This window comes from Prosopis cineraria, unplaced genomic scaffold, assembly GCF_029017545.1.
Source record: "Prosopis cineraria cultivar Desert tree isolate PC_DT_omini unplaced genomic scaffold, ASM2901754v1 PC1, whole genome shotgun sequence".
Lineage (NCBI taxonomy): Eukaryota > Viridiplantae > Streptophyta > Magnoliopsida > Fabales > Fabaceae > Prosopis > Prosopis cineraria.
In genome coordinates, this window is record NW_026555332.1 from 58,470,217 (window position 1) to 58,489,904 (window position 19,688).

General features: G+C 33.3%; 2 protein-coding genes across 2 annotated transcripts; both read left to right on the forward strand.

The window, feature by feature from the left end:
• The first annotated feature begins 7,538 nt into the window (after positions 1-7,538).
• LOC129305777 (uncharacterized) lies at positions 7,539-10,001 on the forward strand. The gene is made up of 2 exons (XM_054945850.1): positions 7,539-7,998; positions 8,926-10,001. The coding sequence occupies exons 1-2, from the start codon at positions 7,655-7,657 to the stop codon at positions 9,578-9,580; spliced, it is 999 nt and encodes a 332-aa protein (XP_054801825.1). The 5' UTR covers positions 7,539-7,654; the 3' UTR covers positions 9,581-10,001.
• A 6,283-nt stretch (positions 10,002-16,284) lies between these two features.
• Positions 16,285-19,054, forward strand: LOC129290045 (uncharacterized). Its single transcript, XM_054926765.1, has 5 exons — positions 16,285-16,601; positions 16,727-16,875; positions 17,412-17,573; positions 17,894-18,009; positions 18,859-19,054. Exons 1-5 carry the CDS (start codon positions 16,436-16,438, stop codon positions 18,875-18,877), a joined length of 612 nt encoding a protein of 203 aa, XP_054782740.1. The 5' UTR covers positions 16,285-16,435; the 3' UTR covers positions 18,878-19,054.
• The last annotated feature ends 634 nt before the right edge of the window (positions 19,055-19,688 follow it).

Below are 19,688 nucleotides of genomic sequence, written 5' to 3' on the forward strand. Positions count from 1 at the left end.
CCATGATTGGGGGCTCATGTGCACGCGCACTCTCTCTCTCTCTGCGCCATCAAAAGCCTTGTTACCTCATAAGTAAAGCTAGTAATTTAAAAAAAAACCTATATAATCAAGCCCAATATTCATATATCAGCTTTTAAACTTACTTGGGATGACTCAAATACTCAAATTATTAAATATTATTTATTTTATTTTCTTTTTTTAGCTAATTTTAATGTTTATCTTAAAAAATTAAGATTTTTCAACTACCATGCTACTATGACACACTTTCTTCTATCCTCGTTAATGTAAGACCAAGCATTAAAAGTGTAAATATAAAAGCTCATAAAGCAAGCTCTTGTATTTAATTTTCCTTAATGTTTTCAAATAACATTCAAAACAAATAGTTATTAAAATATCAAAACTTTATTCAGCAACACAAAATGTGCAAATGTAGAGTATAATAGGGGGTTTGTGATTGTTAAGTGAAAGTTAAAGTAAAGGATAATTTTTTTATCAACATAAAGGTTAATTTTATTTTATTAATAATAACAAATTAATTATTTGAGTTAAGCCCGTTTGAGTTCAGCTTGGCCCAAATTTATTTGGACTTATTTGAGTGACTTAAATTTAAAAAAAAAGAAGAATCAAATTCAAGGCCCTGGAAATGAACAAATTTACGAATAAAGCCCAAATAATTTTGATATGTATTTGTAGGCCCAAGGGGATCCTTTGCAATTTAGTTCCCTATAGAGATGACTAGGTTACCCCTTGCATTTTCTTTCTTTTGCTCTTCTTCCTCTCTCCTCCTCTTCCTCTTCCAACAAGCATTTTCTTCATGGATGGTATATGAAGATGGAAGGAGATCACAAATAATCACAATGACTGCGCATGATTAATATCTTCCTCTTCTCCTTGTCATCAAGTATTTTTAGAGACTTTTTTTTTTTCTAATGAACCCCGATATAACATCTCTTCTCTCTCTTACAATTAATAGTGCAAGGGTTCATTGCTTTCTTAAAGTGTGCCTCCTCACAAGCTTCCAACAATTGCTTCCTATAAAGATGATGTTGCCTTTTATAGAAGCTATGCGGAGAGGATTACTTCATATAGAATTTCACTCAAGAGCCAGTTTTGGTTTGTGAGAACGGAGAGGGTCACACCCATGAATTGTTATATTTATCCAAATGGGCATTTTGTTATAAATAAACAGACTTTGATTATTATTTATGAACTTTTTATTATAAATTTTTCATGGGTTACTCATAAATTTAATCTTGTAAATTTCAAGTTGGATATAGTTGATGAGTTTTTTTATATCTCAAACATGAAGTTTGATGTAAAATTTCATGCCAGCACTTTTTAATATAAGTGTCAATACTAGCATGGAATTATCCAAGTTAATTTGCATATTTATGTTAATTTAATAAAAGCAAGTTATTATTTATGAGTTTTTTATTGTAGATTTTTTCAGTCATGGATGTTAATTGTCAAAATCACATGAGTTTGGTAAGCAGGCATTTTTTTAGGAATAACTAGATTTTGATTGTTACTTATAGACTTTTTGTTGTAAAAAATTTTCGATCACAAATGTTAACTATCAAAATCACATGATCTTGATAAGCGAACATTTCACTAGAAATAATTGAATTTTGATTGTTATATATAGACTTTATATTGTAAATCTTACCCAAGTAACTTGTAAAAAATACACAACTATATTTGCCCTGTAATTTACATTTCACAATACTAACAAGCCCAGGTTCATATATTCAAAAGTAAAGGTACATGTATTAACGTGCTAAGGTTTATAACTGACCATAAATAAAGGACGCATCCCAAGTTACGCCAGTAACAACACTGATCATGCATATTTTGACAACATAGGGCATGGATTATGTGATTTGAGCATATGACTCATGGCTTTAGGAACTAGATTTTTTTATTGTAGCAATGAGAAAGGTTTTTGACACTTGTGGTTCTATTTTGACATGTTTTATGCATTGAAAGTACATTGGTTAATGTGGTTGTGAATTTTACTAAGTTTTTTATTATGCTTGTGTTAGGTGACCATAACTCAACTATGGATATTTTCATGTGTATAAGTAAATTATCAAGTTGAATATATTGTTTAAGCCGTATGTGATATACTCAAATGGTTCACATAGTAGTTTTGGCTTTGGCATTGGGTTGGTGAAGTTAATTGTTTGAAAAAATATGTTGAGACACTTGAGGAATTTTTGTGGATAAAATTGCCATATGGACATATTTTTATGTTAGACTAAAGCCAATAATTAGACTATACAATAAATTTTACGTGATCACTTGAATTACTCGATTTAGACTTGTGTGTGAAAAGTTATGCATGTCTATTTGAAATTTAATTTTAGTATTCATTTTATCGCATTGTTGATTATGTGCCACTTAAAGAAGATAGACAAACTTTTAGTGTCATGTGTTGCGTGAATGACATGTATTTATAGAATTGTTTTTGTAAGTTTTTAGCTTTTGAAATGTTCTTTTTGGACTCTTTTACCATTAACAAACTTGTTTTTATCTAAAATGTCCCTTTTACATTTTCAAACTTCCAAATCGATCCCTTTTAACCTTTATTCCTTTAGTAAACGTATGTTTGAACCTAAGTACCCTTATTTACCATATTTACTAATTATGTATGATTTATGTCAATATGTTAATTTATTGACCCTTATTTAAAATATGAACTCATTTGGACGACTACTTATGATTTAGCAAACTTTTATTTGAGGTAGTAGGCTTGTTTTGCTAAGTTTAATCCTTTATAATATGGTAGATTATTTTTTACCATAGTGGCCAATTTCAAAATTGAGTTATTTGATTGAAATAACAAAAATTATTTTCTATTATAATAAAGCTTGTTACAGTTGTTTGATTATTTTCTACCATAATAGACTCTTTCACATCATGATAATTTTTTAGAATGATAGTTTTTTTTACCATACTAAATATTTTTCTACCATGATAAGCAATTTACAAGATAGGTATGATTTTATTCACCACAACAGACATTTAAGTGCTATGACAATGTTCAATAATTTGGTTTGAAAAAAGAGAATGTTATAGTAGGTTTCTCCAATAATAAAAATTATCTCTATATAAAAATATATATCTTTCAATTAAATTTTTGTATGAATATAAATTGAGATTTAAATTTTTAAACATTTATTTAAATCACAAAATCTTTTGTCACTAACATTAACTTTAGTTGAATTTGATGGTTTCATTTAGTTTCTTACTTCTTTTGGTTAACAAATAATAACAGTAATAGTAGTTGCAGGAGTAGTAATAATAATAATAAGAGTAAAATACTTTAACTACCCGTCTATTTTGCCTTAGTTACACAAACCTCCCCTCTATTTTGAAAACGTATAATTTAGTCTAATTTGTTAACACCGTTAGGAATGTTCTAAAAAGATTTAAAAAACTTGATTTTAGATTAAAATTTATATTAAAATAACTTGTATTTACTAATTTGCCCCTCACCTTACTGAATCCCTAAATCATTGTATTTTGACGGTTGCATGAATTTCTTTGTAAAGAAGAAGAAAAAAAGCCACAGAGAAAGAAAAACCTGAGAATCCATGGAGGTGACAGAAACAACGCAAGCTAAAAAAATACCCATCAAATATTTTCATACTCTTTTCTTTTTCTCTTATACTTACGAGTTAGGCTTCTAAAAATGTTATGTGAGAGATGGGAGGAAGGAGACTATCACTTGATAAGTGCGATGAACGTGTTTGCCTCTAATGGGCATATTGCCTCCACTGTTAGTTGATAGGTGCTAAGCATTATTTTAATCAAATGTTGCTTTGATTTTTATAAGGTGTGGGGGGTGAAATTTTATATACTCCCTGGCAATCATTGGCAAACATGCATGTGATATCAATTAATGGATAATGATAAACAATTAGACAAGATTTTGATCGAATATTAAATCATTGGTGCTCAATCTATTCATTTTGATAATGATAAAGTAGTGTGATCTATCTTTGAAAATCTATACACATATAAACACACCTAAATTTGATTTTATTTTTATTTTAACTTAAAAATTTCCATTTAATGTAGGATAATATAACTTATGTTGAAGATATTGATAATTGGGATAAAAATGAGCATCCTATTGATAAATTGTTTACAGATACTAAAGAGGATTATGCTAATCATGAAGTTGAAGACAACGAAGAGAGTGAAGAGATTGTTGATGATTGTATTTTGAATAATGCAGAGGATAATGAAGGTAGTGATCCTCAAATAACATTGATGGCACTGAAAATTTTGTAAGTGATAGTAATGCAGAAAAGTCTCAAATCCTTGACATTGTTAAGAATGTCAAGGGAAAAAGATTTGAGTATGACGTTAATGGCAAAGTGCATTTAGAAAGAGATTTGTTGTTTATTGATGTGAATGAGTTTGGAAGTGTTTTGAGGGATTATGTAATTCAAGAGAATTTAGACATAATTAGAGTACAAAATGAGAAAGCAAGGGTGACTGCTATGTGTGCTTCATATAGTTGTCCTTGGAGAATCCATGCTTCTCCCACCCTCGATGGTGTAACTATGATAAAGACATATGAACCTAGACACACTTGTATAAGGATAACTAATCAACCTAATGCTGCATCTACTTGGATAGCATATAAATTGAAAGGATCTTTGAATCTTGATCCTAATGAGCTGAGAATTAATGGATAATGAATTGATTACAAAATATGGAGTTAAGGCTCATCGAATGCAACAATATAAGGCAAGGAAAAAAGGAAGAGAAGAATGTGAAGTTTCCCATGCTGCAAGTTACAAGAAGATACCAAAATATGTAGAATTATTATTGGAAAAAAAATAGGGGAAGCACAGTGAAATTAAGTTATTATGATAGGTTCTCATTTAAAGAAAGCCTTACTTTCAAAAGAATTTTTGTATGTTTGGCTGCTTGTAAAGATGGCTTTTTAAAAGGTTGTAAACCTTTTTTTTTTTTGGGTTAGATGGCTACCACTTAAAAGGTCTATATGGAGGTGTGTTGCTATGTGTGGTTTTGCTTGATGCAAATAATAGACTATTCCCATCAGCATATGCTGTGGTTAAGGTAGAGTTTACGGAATCTTGGAGTTTTTTCTTAGAATATTTGAATGATGCAATAAGGGATAACCGTTATATAATTATGAGTGACAGGCAATAGTGATAGTTTTTATTTTCAAAATTAAATATTTTTCCCATCTATCTTATGTTATAATTGCATATTTATGTGATTTTATTTTTGTTGGATGTAGGGATTACATAAGTGGCCATAAATTTTTTTCCAAACTCCTGGCATAAGCATTGTGATAGGCATTTAGTTAACAATTTTAAGGCTAAATTTCCATTACTAGTCTTACGAGAACTTTTTTGGATGTTGTTAAAGCTTCAAATGAATTTATTTTCAAGAAAGCGAAGGAAAAAATGAGAAGACATGATGATAAGGCATACCATTATTTGATGTCTATTCCCTTAAACAATTGGACTCGACATGCATTTTATGAGAGTTGCAAAAGTTCACATGTCACTAATAATGTTTGTGAATCTTTTAACAAGTGGATAAATGACTTGAGAAATATGAATGTATTAAATTTATTAGATGGGTTAAGGTCAGAAATTATGATGAGGTTTTATAAGAAGTTTCATTCTACTGCATCTTGGAAACAAAATATTGGCACTAAAATTGTGGATGAAATAAACAAGATCATGCGAGATGGGAGACATTGTAAAGTATATATAGCTGTCAATAAACTATTTGAAGCATATGATAGGTTTACAAGAATTCACGTGAACTTAAATTCTCATACGTGTCAGTGCAAGCATGGCAACATGGTGGGTTGCCTTGTAAACATGGTGCAGCTGCCATTATATATATAAGGGCAAAAGTATAAGATTGCTGTGATGCTTATTATAGCAAAACAAATTACATGGCTACATATTTTGGTATAATCAACCCGTTACTAGATTTAAGTATGGTGGAAGAAATATATATCCTTCCACCCCCATTATGTAGACTTTCAAGGGGGCCTAAAATTAGTAGAAGAAGAGAAAAAGATGATAGCATACCATCAAATGCAAGACGAAGACTACCAACAATCAAGTGTGCTAATTGTGAAGGGTTAGGACATAATAAAAGAAGTTGTCAAAGAGTTTCGATCAAAGTCAAGAGAAATAGACAAGTAATATATTACACCTTAATTTCTCACCAACAATTATATATAATATTTTTTACTTTTACTACACATTTTTCTTTACAGGGAGGTTTTGTAAATGCATCACATACTTCATTTAAAGAAATAATTCAAGAGCAAACTTCACTGCAAGTAGGAGAAACATCAAAAATTGTAGTTAGATGAATAAAGAATAAGGTTTTTATGACATTAAATTTGTCGTGTTTGATATCTTTTGTAAAATATGTTGGAGTGCTTTATTAATAGACTTCTTATTTGATTTTATATAATATCAGGTCTGGTAGAGTTCTTAATGGTCCTCATTCAACTATTACTCCAATGCATCCAGATGCTTCTCCATAATAGGATTTATCTCATGCTTTGTCTTCTCATTTCAAATTCAAATTTAGTTATTGGATATTATAAAGCCACTGAAATATAATTGCGTGCTTATTTTGTATTTCACATTCTGGTTAGATTTTTCTAATTTAAGAGTTTTCTTGTTCTTTCTTTTATTTTTTTAGAAAATAGTTTTTTTCTTAATGTTTTTTTGGCCAATTGATTAATGTTCATAGCAAATTGGAATAAAATCTTAAGTAACTTTTAAGTTAAAGAAGATATCAAAAAATTGATTGAAAATTGAATTAATTTTTTAAAATTAAATTAATGTGTTTATAAATGTTTGTTAAAAATATGTTTTTAGCAATTTTAAAAAACATAAATAAATAAATTTGATAAATATTAAAATTATAAAATTTTATAATATAATAAAAATTAATAAATTTTATAACATAATAAAACTTTGAAAATGTATTTATTATATTTTTTAGTTGTATGCAAATTTTTTGGCAAATATATAATTTTAGATAATTCTTATATTTAAGAGGGGTAGTTTGGTAACATAGTATTTATTATAATTTTTTAGTTGTATGCAAATTTTTTGGAAAATATATAATTTTAGATAATTCTTATATTTAAGAGGGGAAGTTTGGTAACATAATAAAACTTTGAAAATTTATTTATTATATTTTTTTAGTTGTATGCAAATTTTTTGACAAGTATAAATTTTTAGATAATTCTTATGTTTAAAACGGGTATTTTGGTCAAATCAAAATTTTTAAAATCAAATTCAATAGATGAATGGAAATGTAATCTCAAATATACGAAGAAGGTTCTTATGATATAGATTTTAATTTTAAGAGAAGTTTATATGAGTTTTTAAAATAGAAAAATTTTTTGTATAATTAAGGTATAATATAATAGAAAGATTGTCAGTGTATTTTACTCTAATAATAGTAATAATATAAGATGGCTCTCGGATTCGAAACGCTGTCGTTGATGTGCCGGGTGCCAACAAAACGACCTGGCGCGATGGCTAAACAGGAAGATCCGTCGCCGACCCTGAGCTGGGGACTGGAGTCTGCCTCGCGCAGGCATCGAAAACGGGATAAATCATAGATGGCAATCTCATCGTCGCCGGCAGCGTCGAAGGGCATTGTGGTAACGGTGCCGGCTCTGGTTCTCTCTGCCTTAGTGGCCGCTATTTTCCTCTTCTTCCTCTTGTCAACTCTCTCTTCTTGCTCTTGCCCTTCAGCTACTGACACCCCTATTTCCAGTGGCAACGGTTTTCATAATGATATCGCAGGGACTTTTGGCGGCAATAGTCTCTTTTCGACGACGAAGGAGGACGTAGAGTGGGTTAAATATCAGATCCAGTTGAACGGGCTTCATATGCATGATAACGTGCTCCGCAAGGGCATTAACCCTCGCACTAGGGCTCAGCAACTCGAGGATCTTAGACAGTAAGACCCGTTGATCTTGTTGTCATCCATTTATTGGGTTCAGTTTGTGCATTCTTTTTACAGTAGCTGTCTTGTTGTTGTCTGAAATGAACTGTAGCTTAGGTCTGAGATACCTCTCTATTCATGGGCTCTCCTTTGATCGTTAGCTATATATTCCTACTAGTGGTTATCTACGACTGTCGGTCGTCATAAATACATTTTAACTGAAGTTCTAGCTTGCAAGACATAATTGAAACAAAATTCAAATGATTAGAAATCGAGATCAAGGATTTACTAAATGAATTTAAGGAATATATGGTAAACGCGCATGATACAGCAAGGTTTGACAGATTTAAGGAAGGGAATGGAAGTGTAATTGTCAGGAAACTTTTGCTTGTGCCGACAAATCTGCATAATTTTGTTGATTTTGCCTGGTCGCGAAGATGTAGAGTTTTAACGCTGTCACCTCTTTTTGTTTTTTAATTTGCTTTTGCGCCCATTTTAATACTGCGATTTAATTGTATATATAGTTCCTTTCTTTCCGATGTTGTTTTGTAATTTGCAAGATGCTGACATGATCTGTCTGGTTTCTGATAATGGCAGGATTTGTTCAACTTAAACACCACGAAACATGTACTCCAAACCTCTATGCGGTGTCATTTTAGTTTGATACACAATTTTTTTTTTTTGGATGTGCCAATTTTATCACCGCACTCTATAGAATAAACAATGCTCATCTTCTTCATGACGTCTCTTAACTTGAAAACTGCTCTATTTTGTTTCTCTTAGCGTAATTCAAAGGCCTCAAAATGCTGTCTTTGCTTATTTAATTTGTGCACAGCGATGCATTTGGTTGCAATTTTTAAGTTCAATTTGTTTGGTATGAATTATATAGTATTTTTTTTTGGCAAAAAAAAATAGATATATGGTATTTCTGCCTGTTTACAGATTCAAGGGCATATCACACTATGAGGGACCTGAATCAGATAACCACACTGCACTGCCTTGCCCGGGGGAGCTCCTGGTTGAAGAGCACCACAGCAACTATGGTGAGCCCTGGGCAGGTGGAAGAGATGTGTTTGAATTTCTTGCTCAGTCCTCTCTTCTCAAACCAGACTCCCGTGTCTTAGAGATTGGTTGTGGTACTCTCCGAGTTGGCTTGCATTTTATTCGGTTCTTAAACCCAGAACGCTTTCATTGCCTTGAAAGGGATGAGCTCTCCCTTATGGCTGCATTTAGGTATGAGCTTCCCTCCCAAGGCCTCTTGAATAAACGCCCTTTGATAGTGAAGGGGGAGGACATGGATTTCAGTAAGCTTGGCTCTGGAGTCATGTATGATTTGATATATGCTAGTGCCGTATTTCTTCATATGCCTGATAAGCTTGTTTGGGTTGGGCTGGAGAGGTTAGCCACTAGGTTGAAACCTTATGACGGACGAATCTTTGTATCACACAACATAAAATTCTGTTCACGACTGGGTGGGGAAGAATGCACTAAGAGGCTCATGGATTTGGGGCTTGAGTATCTAGGGAAGCATACTCATGATAGTTTGCTCTTTAATCACTACGAGATATGGTTTGAATTTAGGCGCTCGAAGGCTTAATTGTAATAGAAGCTCAAGAAGTAGCTCCCAATCGTCTGAGTGCACTCATTGTGCTTTTGCTCTGAATGCCATTTATCGGGCAACTCAGTGATACGTTTGGTGGGAGATTGTAGAGTTGACATGTCTTATAGTCATTGGCACATCTAAATGTGCAGGCAAGTCAACCTTTTTGCACGTGTTTCGATAGAGAAGAATCATCATGATTTTGACGAAGGCTCCTCAGAAAGCAGGAAGACGAGTTACAATATTGGGGGTGAAATTGTGGAAAGGCTCGGTTTTTTTTCCTTTAAATTTTTTTTTTTGACATTGATATAAAAATGTAATTTAGCTTTCATTATATTTTGCAACTGACGTTAACTCTAAATCGTGTATTGTAGTGAGTGACATTGAGTGAGTTGTATCTAGTTATAACTTTTCTCAACTCGGGTAATGCTTCTCAGTTCTTCTTCTTGTCTCTTTCCTTTCCTTTTATTTTTTTTGATGAGGTCTAACTTCTACCCTCAGTTTTCACCTTCTCTGTTTTTTTGTTGATAAATTGGGCCCAACAGGCATAGAAGTAAGGGAGAATGACGACTTACGTTTTTGAAGGAATCAATTTATTTAACTCGAGTTCCAATCAATTTCAAGAATACCAACAAAGTCTTATAGTCTTTAAGTGACATTTTGATACATTAGAAATTCTCTCACCAAGTTGGTGAAAATCCAGATGGATTCTCAGCTTGAGAAACAGAGCCAAGTCTGACCCACGAAATCCAATTGATGAATCAGACTCAACCCAACGCTCTCATACCCAGCTAGGTGAAACAAAGCTTGTTGAAGATACACTCGTGATTGGCGAACAAACACGAAGCGATTCTTTGAGGAGCAAAATAAGATCTTGAGCAATTTGGAAGTAGTGCCTACATGGTGAATGAATCTTGTCCTAACCACATTATGAGGGTTGGATTGGCTTTCAATGGCATTATTGAGGGTATCAATCGTGGAAGCTCAAATGGAGGAACCAACCCAACGAGGCAAACGAGAAACAATAGTGGTTGAGTTAAATGAAGAAGAAAGGGAAGAAATTGATGAGCGATGAGAAGTTGGACAAGGAAACACGATCAGTGAATGAATTAAAGGACTGGAGAGAGATGGATTGAGCCAACAGGACTTGGTAAGGAGAGAGAGATGAAGAGGACCATGGGACATGTCTCCTAACTTCCTTATCTAGGGAGATTTCTCAGATCGTGCTTGATGATTGGAGTTGAGGCATGATTCTTAGCTTTTATGCAGATGAAATGAGGACGAGAGAGACAAAATGTTGAGGAGAGAGAAGTGGGCAAAAATAGTTTGACAGCTTCTAAGAAAGATAAGACGTGGATTACATAGAGATCAAAGAAGAGGTAAAAAAATTTAAAAAAAAATTAGTCTTTTAGTCATTTAATTTTAAATTATTTGTAATTCAGTTCCTCAATTATGAATTATTAAATTTAGTTCTTTAACTTTTAATTTATTTATAACTCAGTTTTTATTTTTTATTTTTTTAAAATTATTCTTATCAAATAAGAGAAATAGAATAAATGCTTGTATATTGCTCTAAAATACATTTCTCTTGTTTTTTGATGTAGGATCTAAGTTAATATGAAAAAAGAGAATAAACAAAAGTTGTGGGATTGAATTATAAATGAGTTAAAAGTTGAGGGAATGAATCATAAGCAAGTTATAGTTGAGGAATTAAATTATAAGTGAGTTAAAAGTTGAAGGATTAAAAGATTATTTTTTTTTCAAAACTTTATATCAAAATATATCATAGTACTTTGTTGGGATTTTGAAATTAGTTAGGACTTATGTCAAATAAATTAATTTTTTTGGGATTTAGTTTTTTTTCCCCAACGAAAAGGCAAGCTAAAGCTTGACTAATAATTAACAGATCTAATAAAGTTCAATCTTGGGTTAATACAAACATTAGGAAATTCATCAAAAACAATAAGGCATTCCTCCTCTAAGTGAGCTGTCTCGGCCAGAAAGTCGGCGACTTGTAGACATTCCTTACTAGCAAAGTGCAAAGTAACATCCCAAGCTTCACACACAAGTATTCGTGTATTTTGAATATTTGTCTCAATATGATGATTGATCAAATTATCCCTCCAAATAAGATTCAATGCACCCAAGGAATCAGTAAACATTTAGATTTTATCAAGACCTCATTGCTTACATATATGTAACCCCATCTGAATACCTAGCATCTCTGCAATTGCCATTGGGAATCGACCCAAACTTCATCTAAATCCTAAAACCTAGTTGCCTTAAGAATCTCAAACAATAGCTCCATACACTGCATGTCTACTAGTTATAACAGAGCCATCTACATCAAGTTGGAGCATTCCTTAATGTGGGGGCTTCCAATTCCTGTTACTTGTCTTGTTGGGTATTAAGGTGATGCTCTTATGTAGCTTTATGGTTGAATCTTCAACAAATTTGTGGATGTATGTGTATTTGATTTGATTTGGATTTGTTCTTTTGCCTTCAAAAATCAGCTTATACCTTGTGAGCCACTATAACTGGCAAGTGTGGGCGAAGACTTGGTGCCATTTCCATTTGTTAAAATTATTGTTAGTATTAATTGGTAAACATGTGATATTTGTAAAATTAAGTTTTGATGCAATGATGGCAACATGATAAATTATGTGTGTGAAATAGCATTGAATTGTTGAGAATGTTACATATGTATATTCATATGATTATTAATAAATGAAAGCATGTAATTGTGAAGCCGATAAACATGTGATATTTGGCATGTGGAGTATGATGAATATGATTGTGGTATGTGAATTATAATGGAGAAAGAGAATTATGTGAGCATGATATGATGTGATTATTGTTATTTGAATGGCATACATCTTACTATTTGTGCATGGCATGATCATTATGGCAGGAGTTCACTTATAGGGAGGAGTAGATTGGCAAACTCACATGGTAATGATGGCTTACCGTTAGAATTGAAAGTTTATCTTAGCACTGACCGTTGGAATTGGGAGTGGCCATTATTTCATGGTTGATTTGGGATCATCCTACTTGCTCTTTAAAGGATTCAAATTAACTAGTCTCTATTGGTTAATGAGAAAATTAGATTAGAGACATGATACCCTATGGTTGTTAGTATTAGAAAAAATCGTATAACACGAGTGAGTGAGTTAACCCTAATCTAGTAGTTCTTTACATGTAAAAGGCTTGGTTAGTCTAGGTTTTGGGCGTTGCCTCTAAATAGACACTGGTTTCATGTTAAAGGTATCAAAAGGGTATAAGGTTGGCATTGATCATGCATTCTACTTTTGGCCTCGTGGATGTTATTATTGTGGTCCAGCTTATTTTCATTATAGAGCGCATAGTTGTTATTATTGTGAGCCCAAGATATGCATTTTCAAAATAAATGTGAAAACATACATTAATTAATGCCCACTGACATGTTTGTTAGTTTTGTAGCCGAGACTATAATTGTAAAATATGTATGTGATTCTTGTAAAATTATTTAATTATTATTTGCATCTATAATTAATTGACATGTATTTGTATAGGCTAGATTAATTTTAGTTGCTAAGTGGTTATACTCACCTTTCATTTAACATTTTACAGGTGCTAGCTTTGGTTTGAACAAGGGAAAGACATATGAGGTTTAGGAATTAAATTTCCTACTATAATGCTTCAATTACTTTTGATTAATGTGTAATTGTCATAGTATTGTCAATTAGGATATTCATATTTTGTTATACTTGTACCATTAAATATTGAGTATTGAAATGTGTATTTTAGGCCCTAGTGCATGTGGTATTTTTTTTAGTTGAGATATTCGGGTAAGGTTAAATTATTTGTGCAAGTGAGGAGTGAGTATATTTGTCAATGATGGTAATTTATATGTGAAATTACATGATTTGGCTCCCCCTTATATTTTTGTGATTAAGAGTTGAGTGATGAAAATGTAATATGTGTATTGTTTGATTGTTGTGGTGTATTACACGAGTTTGTTATAGTTCATTGAGTGTGATCTAAGGGTTAGTGTGAGCTTTTTGCACTTGGATTGACTTTTGGACATCCTAGTTGTGTTTTAAAAGCATGAATGAGTGAGCTTGTATTTTGGTGTTCAACTTTTAATTGAGAAATGATTTGAATGTGAAACCAGTGTCATTAGCTAGAGCTCAAAAAAAAGCTTTTTATAGATACCTAAATTACCTTAATTGAATGTCAAATAGAGATTTGGTGTACATCAAAAGTTTGGCTAGGAAATCTGCCATGCTATCATAGGTTCTGCAGTTAATGCTGCAACATAAAATTTTATGTTGTAGTGCATTTTGTTAGAATCTTTATTTTTGTTCTTTTGATCCCAATTTGGTGTTGTCTTATTTTGTATGATACCCATGTTTTCGTATACATATTTTGCTTTGATTTTATTTTTTTAAATAATTTTATAGTATTATAAGTTTTAAAAACTTGAAATTTCATTTATATAAATTTTACAAACTTGATAATTCGTTTAGATTAGTGCCATGATTACTTTAATTTTGAAGTTAACGGTAGATTAGTAAAGGTAACTTTACAATGTAGCCTTTACCTCTACTATTTCTTCTTCTTGTAGGTTTGCTGTGGCTACAAACCATGATGCTGTGATAGGAATATCATCCTTCTTGACAAAATCCTTCCTGTTACCTATCCTTCTTTACGTGCTAGTACCTTCATTCCATCTCGAGAACTGAGCTACCTTCGGATGCTCATGAAACATCTAGGTGCCGAATATGTTACCGGCTACCGAAAGTTTTTGCTCCATTTCCACCTTCTTTTCTTCAGCTACAAAAATGCCTTGTTTATAGCCATGTTTATAGTTGACTATGTGTTGCACATAAAAGCAATTTTCCTGTCTGTGTCGATACCTTCCACAAGAAAAGCATGCCACGTTCAACCCTTCATATTCTACATTAAAAAAAAAAAAACATTTGTTGTCATGATCTAGGTATTAGTTTCTTCTGAAGATCGAAGTCAACATAGATATGGGCAAATTGCCCTCTTTCCACTTTCTTTTCTTTATCCTCCAACTTAGCCAGAGTGTTCAGATCAATTTTCAGTGTCCTTCCAATCTTGTCTCTAAGTCGCCAAATGAAATTATGGTTATAGCATTGCATGAGAATATTTGGAATCTGAACCCAACTTGCTGTTCGACCTAAGGAGTTTTGCAAGGGGTCAAAATATGGCGTCCAATGCTATACAAAAATGTAGTGTTGTCTCACTGTCCATGGCCCTTCCAAGAGGACTTTTTGGTATTGAGCCTTCCAATTTTCATTTTCCTCATTGAATTGGATGAGAAAATAATTATTGGGTAGATCAATGATTTCAAAATCTAGAATATTCCAGAGTAGCATGAGATATTCTTTTAATTCATAGAGACCAATCCTTTTACCTAACAGTGTGAAGATGAGGGATCTGTGCTACGGTTGGCACCATGATCTGTATTCTTCCTCAATTATTGGGACCACCGGATATATCTCAATCAGTTTCTTGGGTTCTTTAATGGGTTCAGGTATCGTCCACTCTACATTGAACATCTTTTCATCTTCAACTTGTATATCACCATTAGCGACTTCATTAAAATCGAGCAAGGAGTCTCGGTATGAGATATGCTTTGCTACATGTTTTTGGTTCTCCAAGCTATTTTGGTCTCCCAAGATGCTCTGTTCTTTTTTCGGACTTTCCTCTGTGTTGCTCATTTGGTCATCCATAGAGATATCTTTCTCATCACTGTTGAGAGTTTTGTGTTTCTATTTGTTACTATCCAGAGATGCTCCATCGGTAGGTTTGTCCGACGGTACCTTTAGCCTATCAGGATTATCCGTTGACATTGCGAAAAGAACGGTTGCACAATTACCAAGAGAGAGAAACTAGAACCGTCCAAGAGCCTCTCTAAATTCAATTCCTGTCCAATTTTTTGGGATTTAGTTATCCCTAGAAGTAAGCCAGTTCATAGCGTATGTTTGTTTTTCACTCTTCAGAATCCAGTTGGCTTGTAATCTATACTCAGCTAGCCAGCTTTTCTTTTTCCACCCCCAATATCCTTCGGACTTGGGAAAGACTGCATGTAGTGCCTGACCCAATGGTTACTGCCACTGGCTTACTGCAAATTTGTGAGGTCATCCTATTTTTGGCTTCGATTGTTCTATTTTTCTGTCCCCGTATGCAATGAAACTTGACAAATGAAAACGACAAAGGTCTTATTTGGTAAGGAAATAAAAAATAATGTCAGGAAGGAAAGTCTTTATTTATTTATTTGAATTAAAGGAAACTGATATTACTCAAACGTCTTTATTTTATTTTTTAAAAAATAAAAAAGTTATTGAATAATATTATAAAAATATGTTAAATATAACATGAAATTTTCTGCTTCCTATTTAAAATCCAAATATTGTCACGAGTTATATCAGATTTAAGTGCAGGTAAGCAAAAAGATTTAGATTTTATCATGTGAATCATTTTGCTTTAGAAACAATTATTTGTCAATGGCTAGTTGCTACAGTAGAAACACCATCTCTCTCTTGAAATTCAACATTGACATGGGTTGTGTGCGTGGATATGTGTGTCTTTTTTTTTTTTTATGAAAAAGAATCAGGTTAGAAGTGAAAACAAATTCAGAATTTTCGATCTAAAGAAGCTAATTCCACTGCCCGAAAATATTATTTCCATGGAAAAGAAACCGAATGGGCGGCAAGAGCGAGTGCGAACCATGTGGAGCAACTAAACGACGCCGTTGCCTGATGGAAAATCCATCATCAGACATTTCCGGGTGAAGGAGAAAATACGAGATCGAACAAAGTCTGCATAGCCGGGGAATCAAGGATGGCTGGAGCTCGCATCTTAAGCAAGTCACAGTGCCGCTCTATCTTCTCCTCAGCGCAGGTCCATGCCTCCTGGATGGAGAAGGTTAAGGGCGTCTTCACCGGCCAAAAGACCACTTCCGATTCCAACGAATCCGAAATCAGCTCCGATTCGTTCACTCTCCTCCGTGAGTTCTATTACCCTTCTGCCATTTAATCTCTAATCTTTAGCTATCTCAGGTGATTCGTGATCGCATTTCCTTTATGGAAAACCGTCCTTCAGCTTTATGTATTTTCCCTTCCTTTTCTGAAGGCTTTGCGGATGAAATGAAGAAAGCAAGAAGAGTGGGGGCGTTCAAGCAGTATATAGTTGGCCGAAGTAGTGAAGCGACCTTTGCTGATGCGTTCGAGAAACAGGAAGCAATAATTCGATGTTTAGCAGGTTTTGACCCCACTGGAGAGGTTACTTCTCTTCCATCCCTTTTTTATTCCTCAGTCGTGACGCCTTCTTCGTCTTCTTCATTCCTGTATATTTTAACATCGGGATCATGAGCCTGCGCTTATGGTTGAAACACTAGTTTTATTAATAGAGACTATGCTTTCATTTTCAATTTTTCTCTTGGATATCACACGTCAGCATATTAGCTGGTGTCTGATAATATGGTCGTTTGCCCTCTTTTTAGAATTTGTAATGCACTATGATAGAATAGAAAACCTGCTAACTGATACTAACCCACCAGGAAAACAGCCATAGTAACGTATTACATATGAAATTCATTATCTAAAACTTTTTGGAGTGCACCATTCACTTACTTGCGGCCCAAAATGTTCCTCGCTCCAAACATCATTTTTCAACATTTTGCACTATCTAATTGTCTTATATGATCGAAGTTTATGTGCTTAATGAATTTATGAATTGATTGTTTATTTGCTTGTATTTGTTGACAGTTCTACTGAACCTAACTGTAACCTTAATATTCCTCATTCCTCATTTTCAGAATCTCCAGGCCGTTCAAAAACAAGAAGCAGCAAAACATTGTAATTGCACAATTTCTGATGTGGAAAATGCACTTTCGAAGTTTACTTGGGCTAAAGAAGCACAAAAGAAGATAGAGAAGCTCAAGGAAGAAGGAAAACCAATGCCAAAAAGCATAGCTGAGGTAGCATAACTTGCAGTTGACTACAGTACAGTCTCATTCTCCAAATAAAAAGAAACAATATAAAGCCTTAATGTATTTCTGTTTGCACATTGTGATTGTTATTGCTAATATCTGAAGGGAATGGATCAATTTTCTGTACAAAATTAGCCACAAAATATGCGTGATTTATAAGTACTAGTATATGTTAGACTTGGTTAAAGATGTGCTTGTTTGCTTTGTTGAAACCCAAAATTTTCAGAAAAAATGTGCAGATGATTCTCCTGGTGCTAGTATAGATGCTGATTTTGAATATATCCAAATGTGCATTGTATGTTCTGCAGGTGCAAAAGCTGGTGGGTTCAACTCCATTGGATTTGGCTAGGTCTAATTTGGCCAAAAGTGGACAAGTTAGTAGGAACGCGCTCTGTCCATGTGGTTCCAAGAAGAGATACAAGCGGTAATTTGGCCCTGTTTTCAAATCCTGTGATAAAAGGGTTATTCAAATTTACATATATCTTAATTCTCACAAAATTGAAGACTGATTAAGATCATGCTGTGACTTTATGAGGCCAAATGAAGAATTTGTCCCTGACAGTCATCACTTCTAAAACCTTGATATTTGTTAGACTTTCTGACACGATAATTTAACTGATTGCAGTGAATAATCTTGCTAGTATGGAAAATCAAATAATTTGACCATTTTTCTTTCTATTTTAATTGTATTATGTTGCCACTAGCCTCCCCCCCTCAAAAAAAAAAAAAAAAGAACTTTTGATCCTTGCACTTTGCCTGTGTTTTGTTATAGGTTACTATATTTTTTTTTTTAATATTTTGGGTCCTTGCACTCTCATTTTTCAGTGTTTTAGGTCCCTATACTTTGTTCATTTAGGGACCTAAAATGCCGAAAAGTGGAAGTGAATGTAGGGATTTATAGCAAAACATGAACAAAGTGTAAGAATCAAAAGTTATATTTTTTCACAACAAAAAAAGAATCCCTACCAATTTGTACTCATATTATTCATGGAACCTCAGTTTCGTGCTACCTTGTGGCATCTTAATAAAAATATGATGAATTTAATTTACTTTAGAGCTGACCAAAAAGATTCAAAGTGTAAGATCCGTCATCTAATGATAGATAGTAAACTCTTGGACAAATGCATAGGTAGCAAAATCTGTTTATTTCCCAATTTTTCAATTCTCTCGTCTCTTTGCTACTGAAGGATAAACTTTGTTGGACTTGATTCAATGTGAATAGATTTTCAAGATTGATCAGCTGATACTTCTCTGTATTTCTTTATTGATGAAGGTGCTGTGGAAAGGATTGAGGTAATTCAGAAGTTACCTATTGAACAAATACCGGATGCGCATTACGGCTAGCACGCTTGCGGGAAACTGATGCTACCTTGGGATCATCATTCCTGAATTAGATGCTTACACTTTTCAAATTTTTTGAGGTGCATGTGGCGGTTATGAATTGACGGAAAGCGATTTTGTTGAGTTAATTCCTGGTTCCTTTCTCTCCTCCGCTCTCATAAAACCAGGTTGGGGGGGGGGAGCTTTAAATATTTTTATATTTTTTAATTCACCCGTAATTAATTTTATAATTAATAAAAAGTAAACAAAAAGACAAGAACAAGTTACTTAAATACTATTATATGATGCATTGAGGTTACAAATTAGCATGTAATAGGAAGAGTATCGGTAAATGAAACTCAAAAAAAAAAAAAAATTGCAACGTGAAGTAAGACTAACCTTTTTACAATGTCTATATCTTCATCTTGTGAGAGAGGGAGTATTCGGATATTGCGACGCCTCCCTGTCAGTTCGCCTGGGGATCCTCTCGCTAGAATTCTCATTAATTTTAAATTTTATCCTCATTCTGTTTTTGTCATTCCTATCAATGCCCTCAGGCAATTGCAAAAATAAGATACATCATACAAGTACTCTGATTGGACTTTGATCTTCCTCGAATTTAGTCGGAGGAGGTGTTGGGCCTTCCTTTATCGAATTACCATTTAACCTCGCCTTGAAACGTTAACTGGGTATGCGTTTCATATTTTAAGGTCGGGAGGGTTTGAGTTTGAACAATTTCAAGGACGAGAGGGGGAAGTCATCATCGTATCTACAGTTAGATCT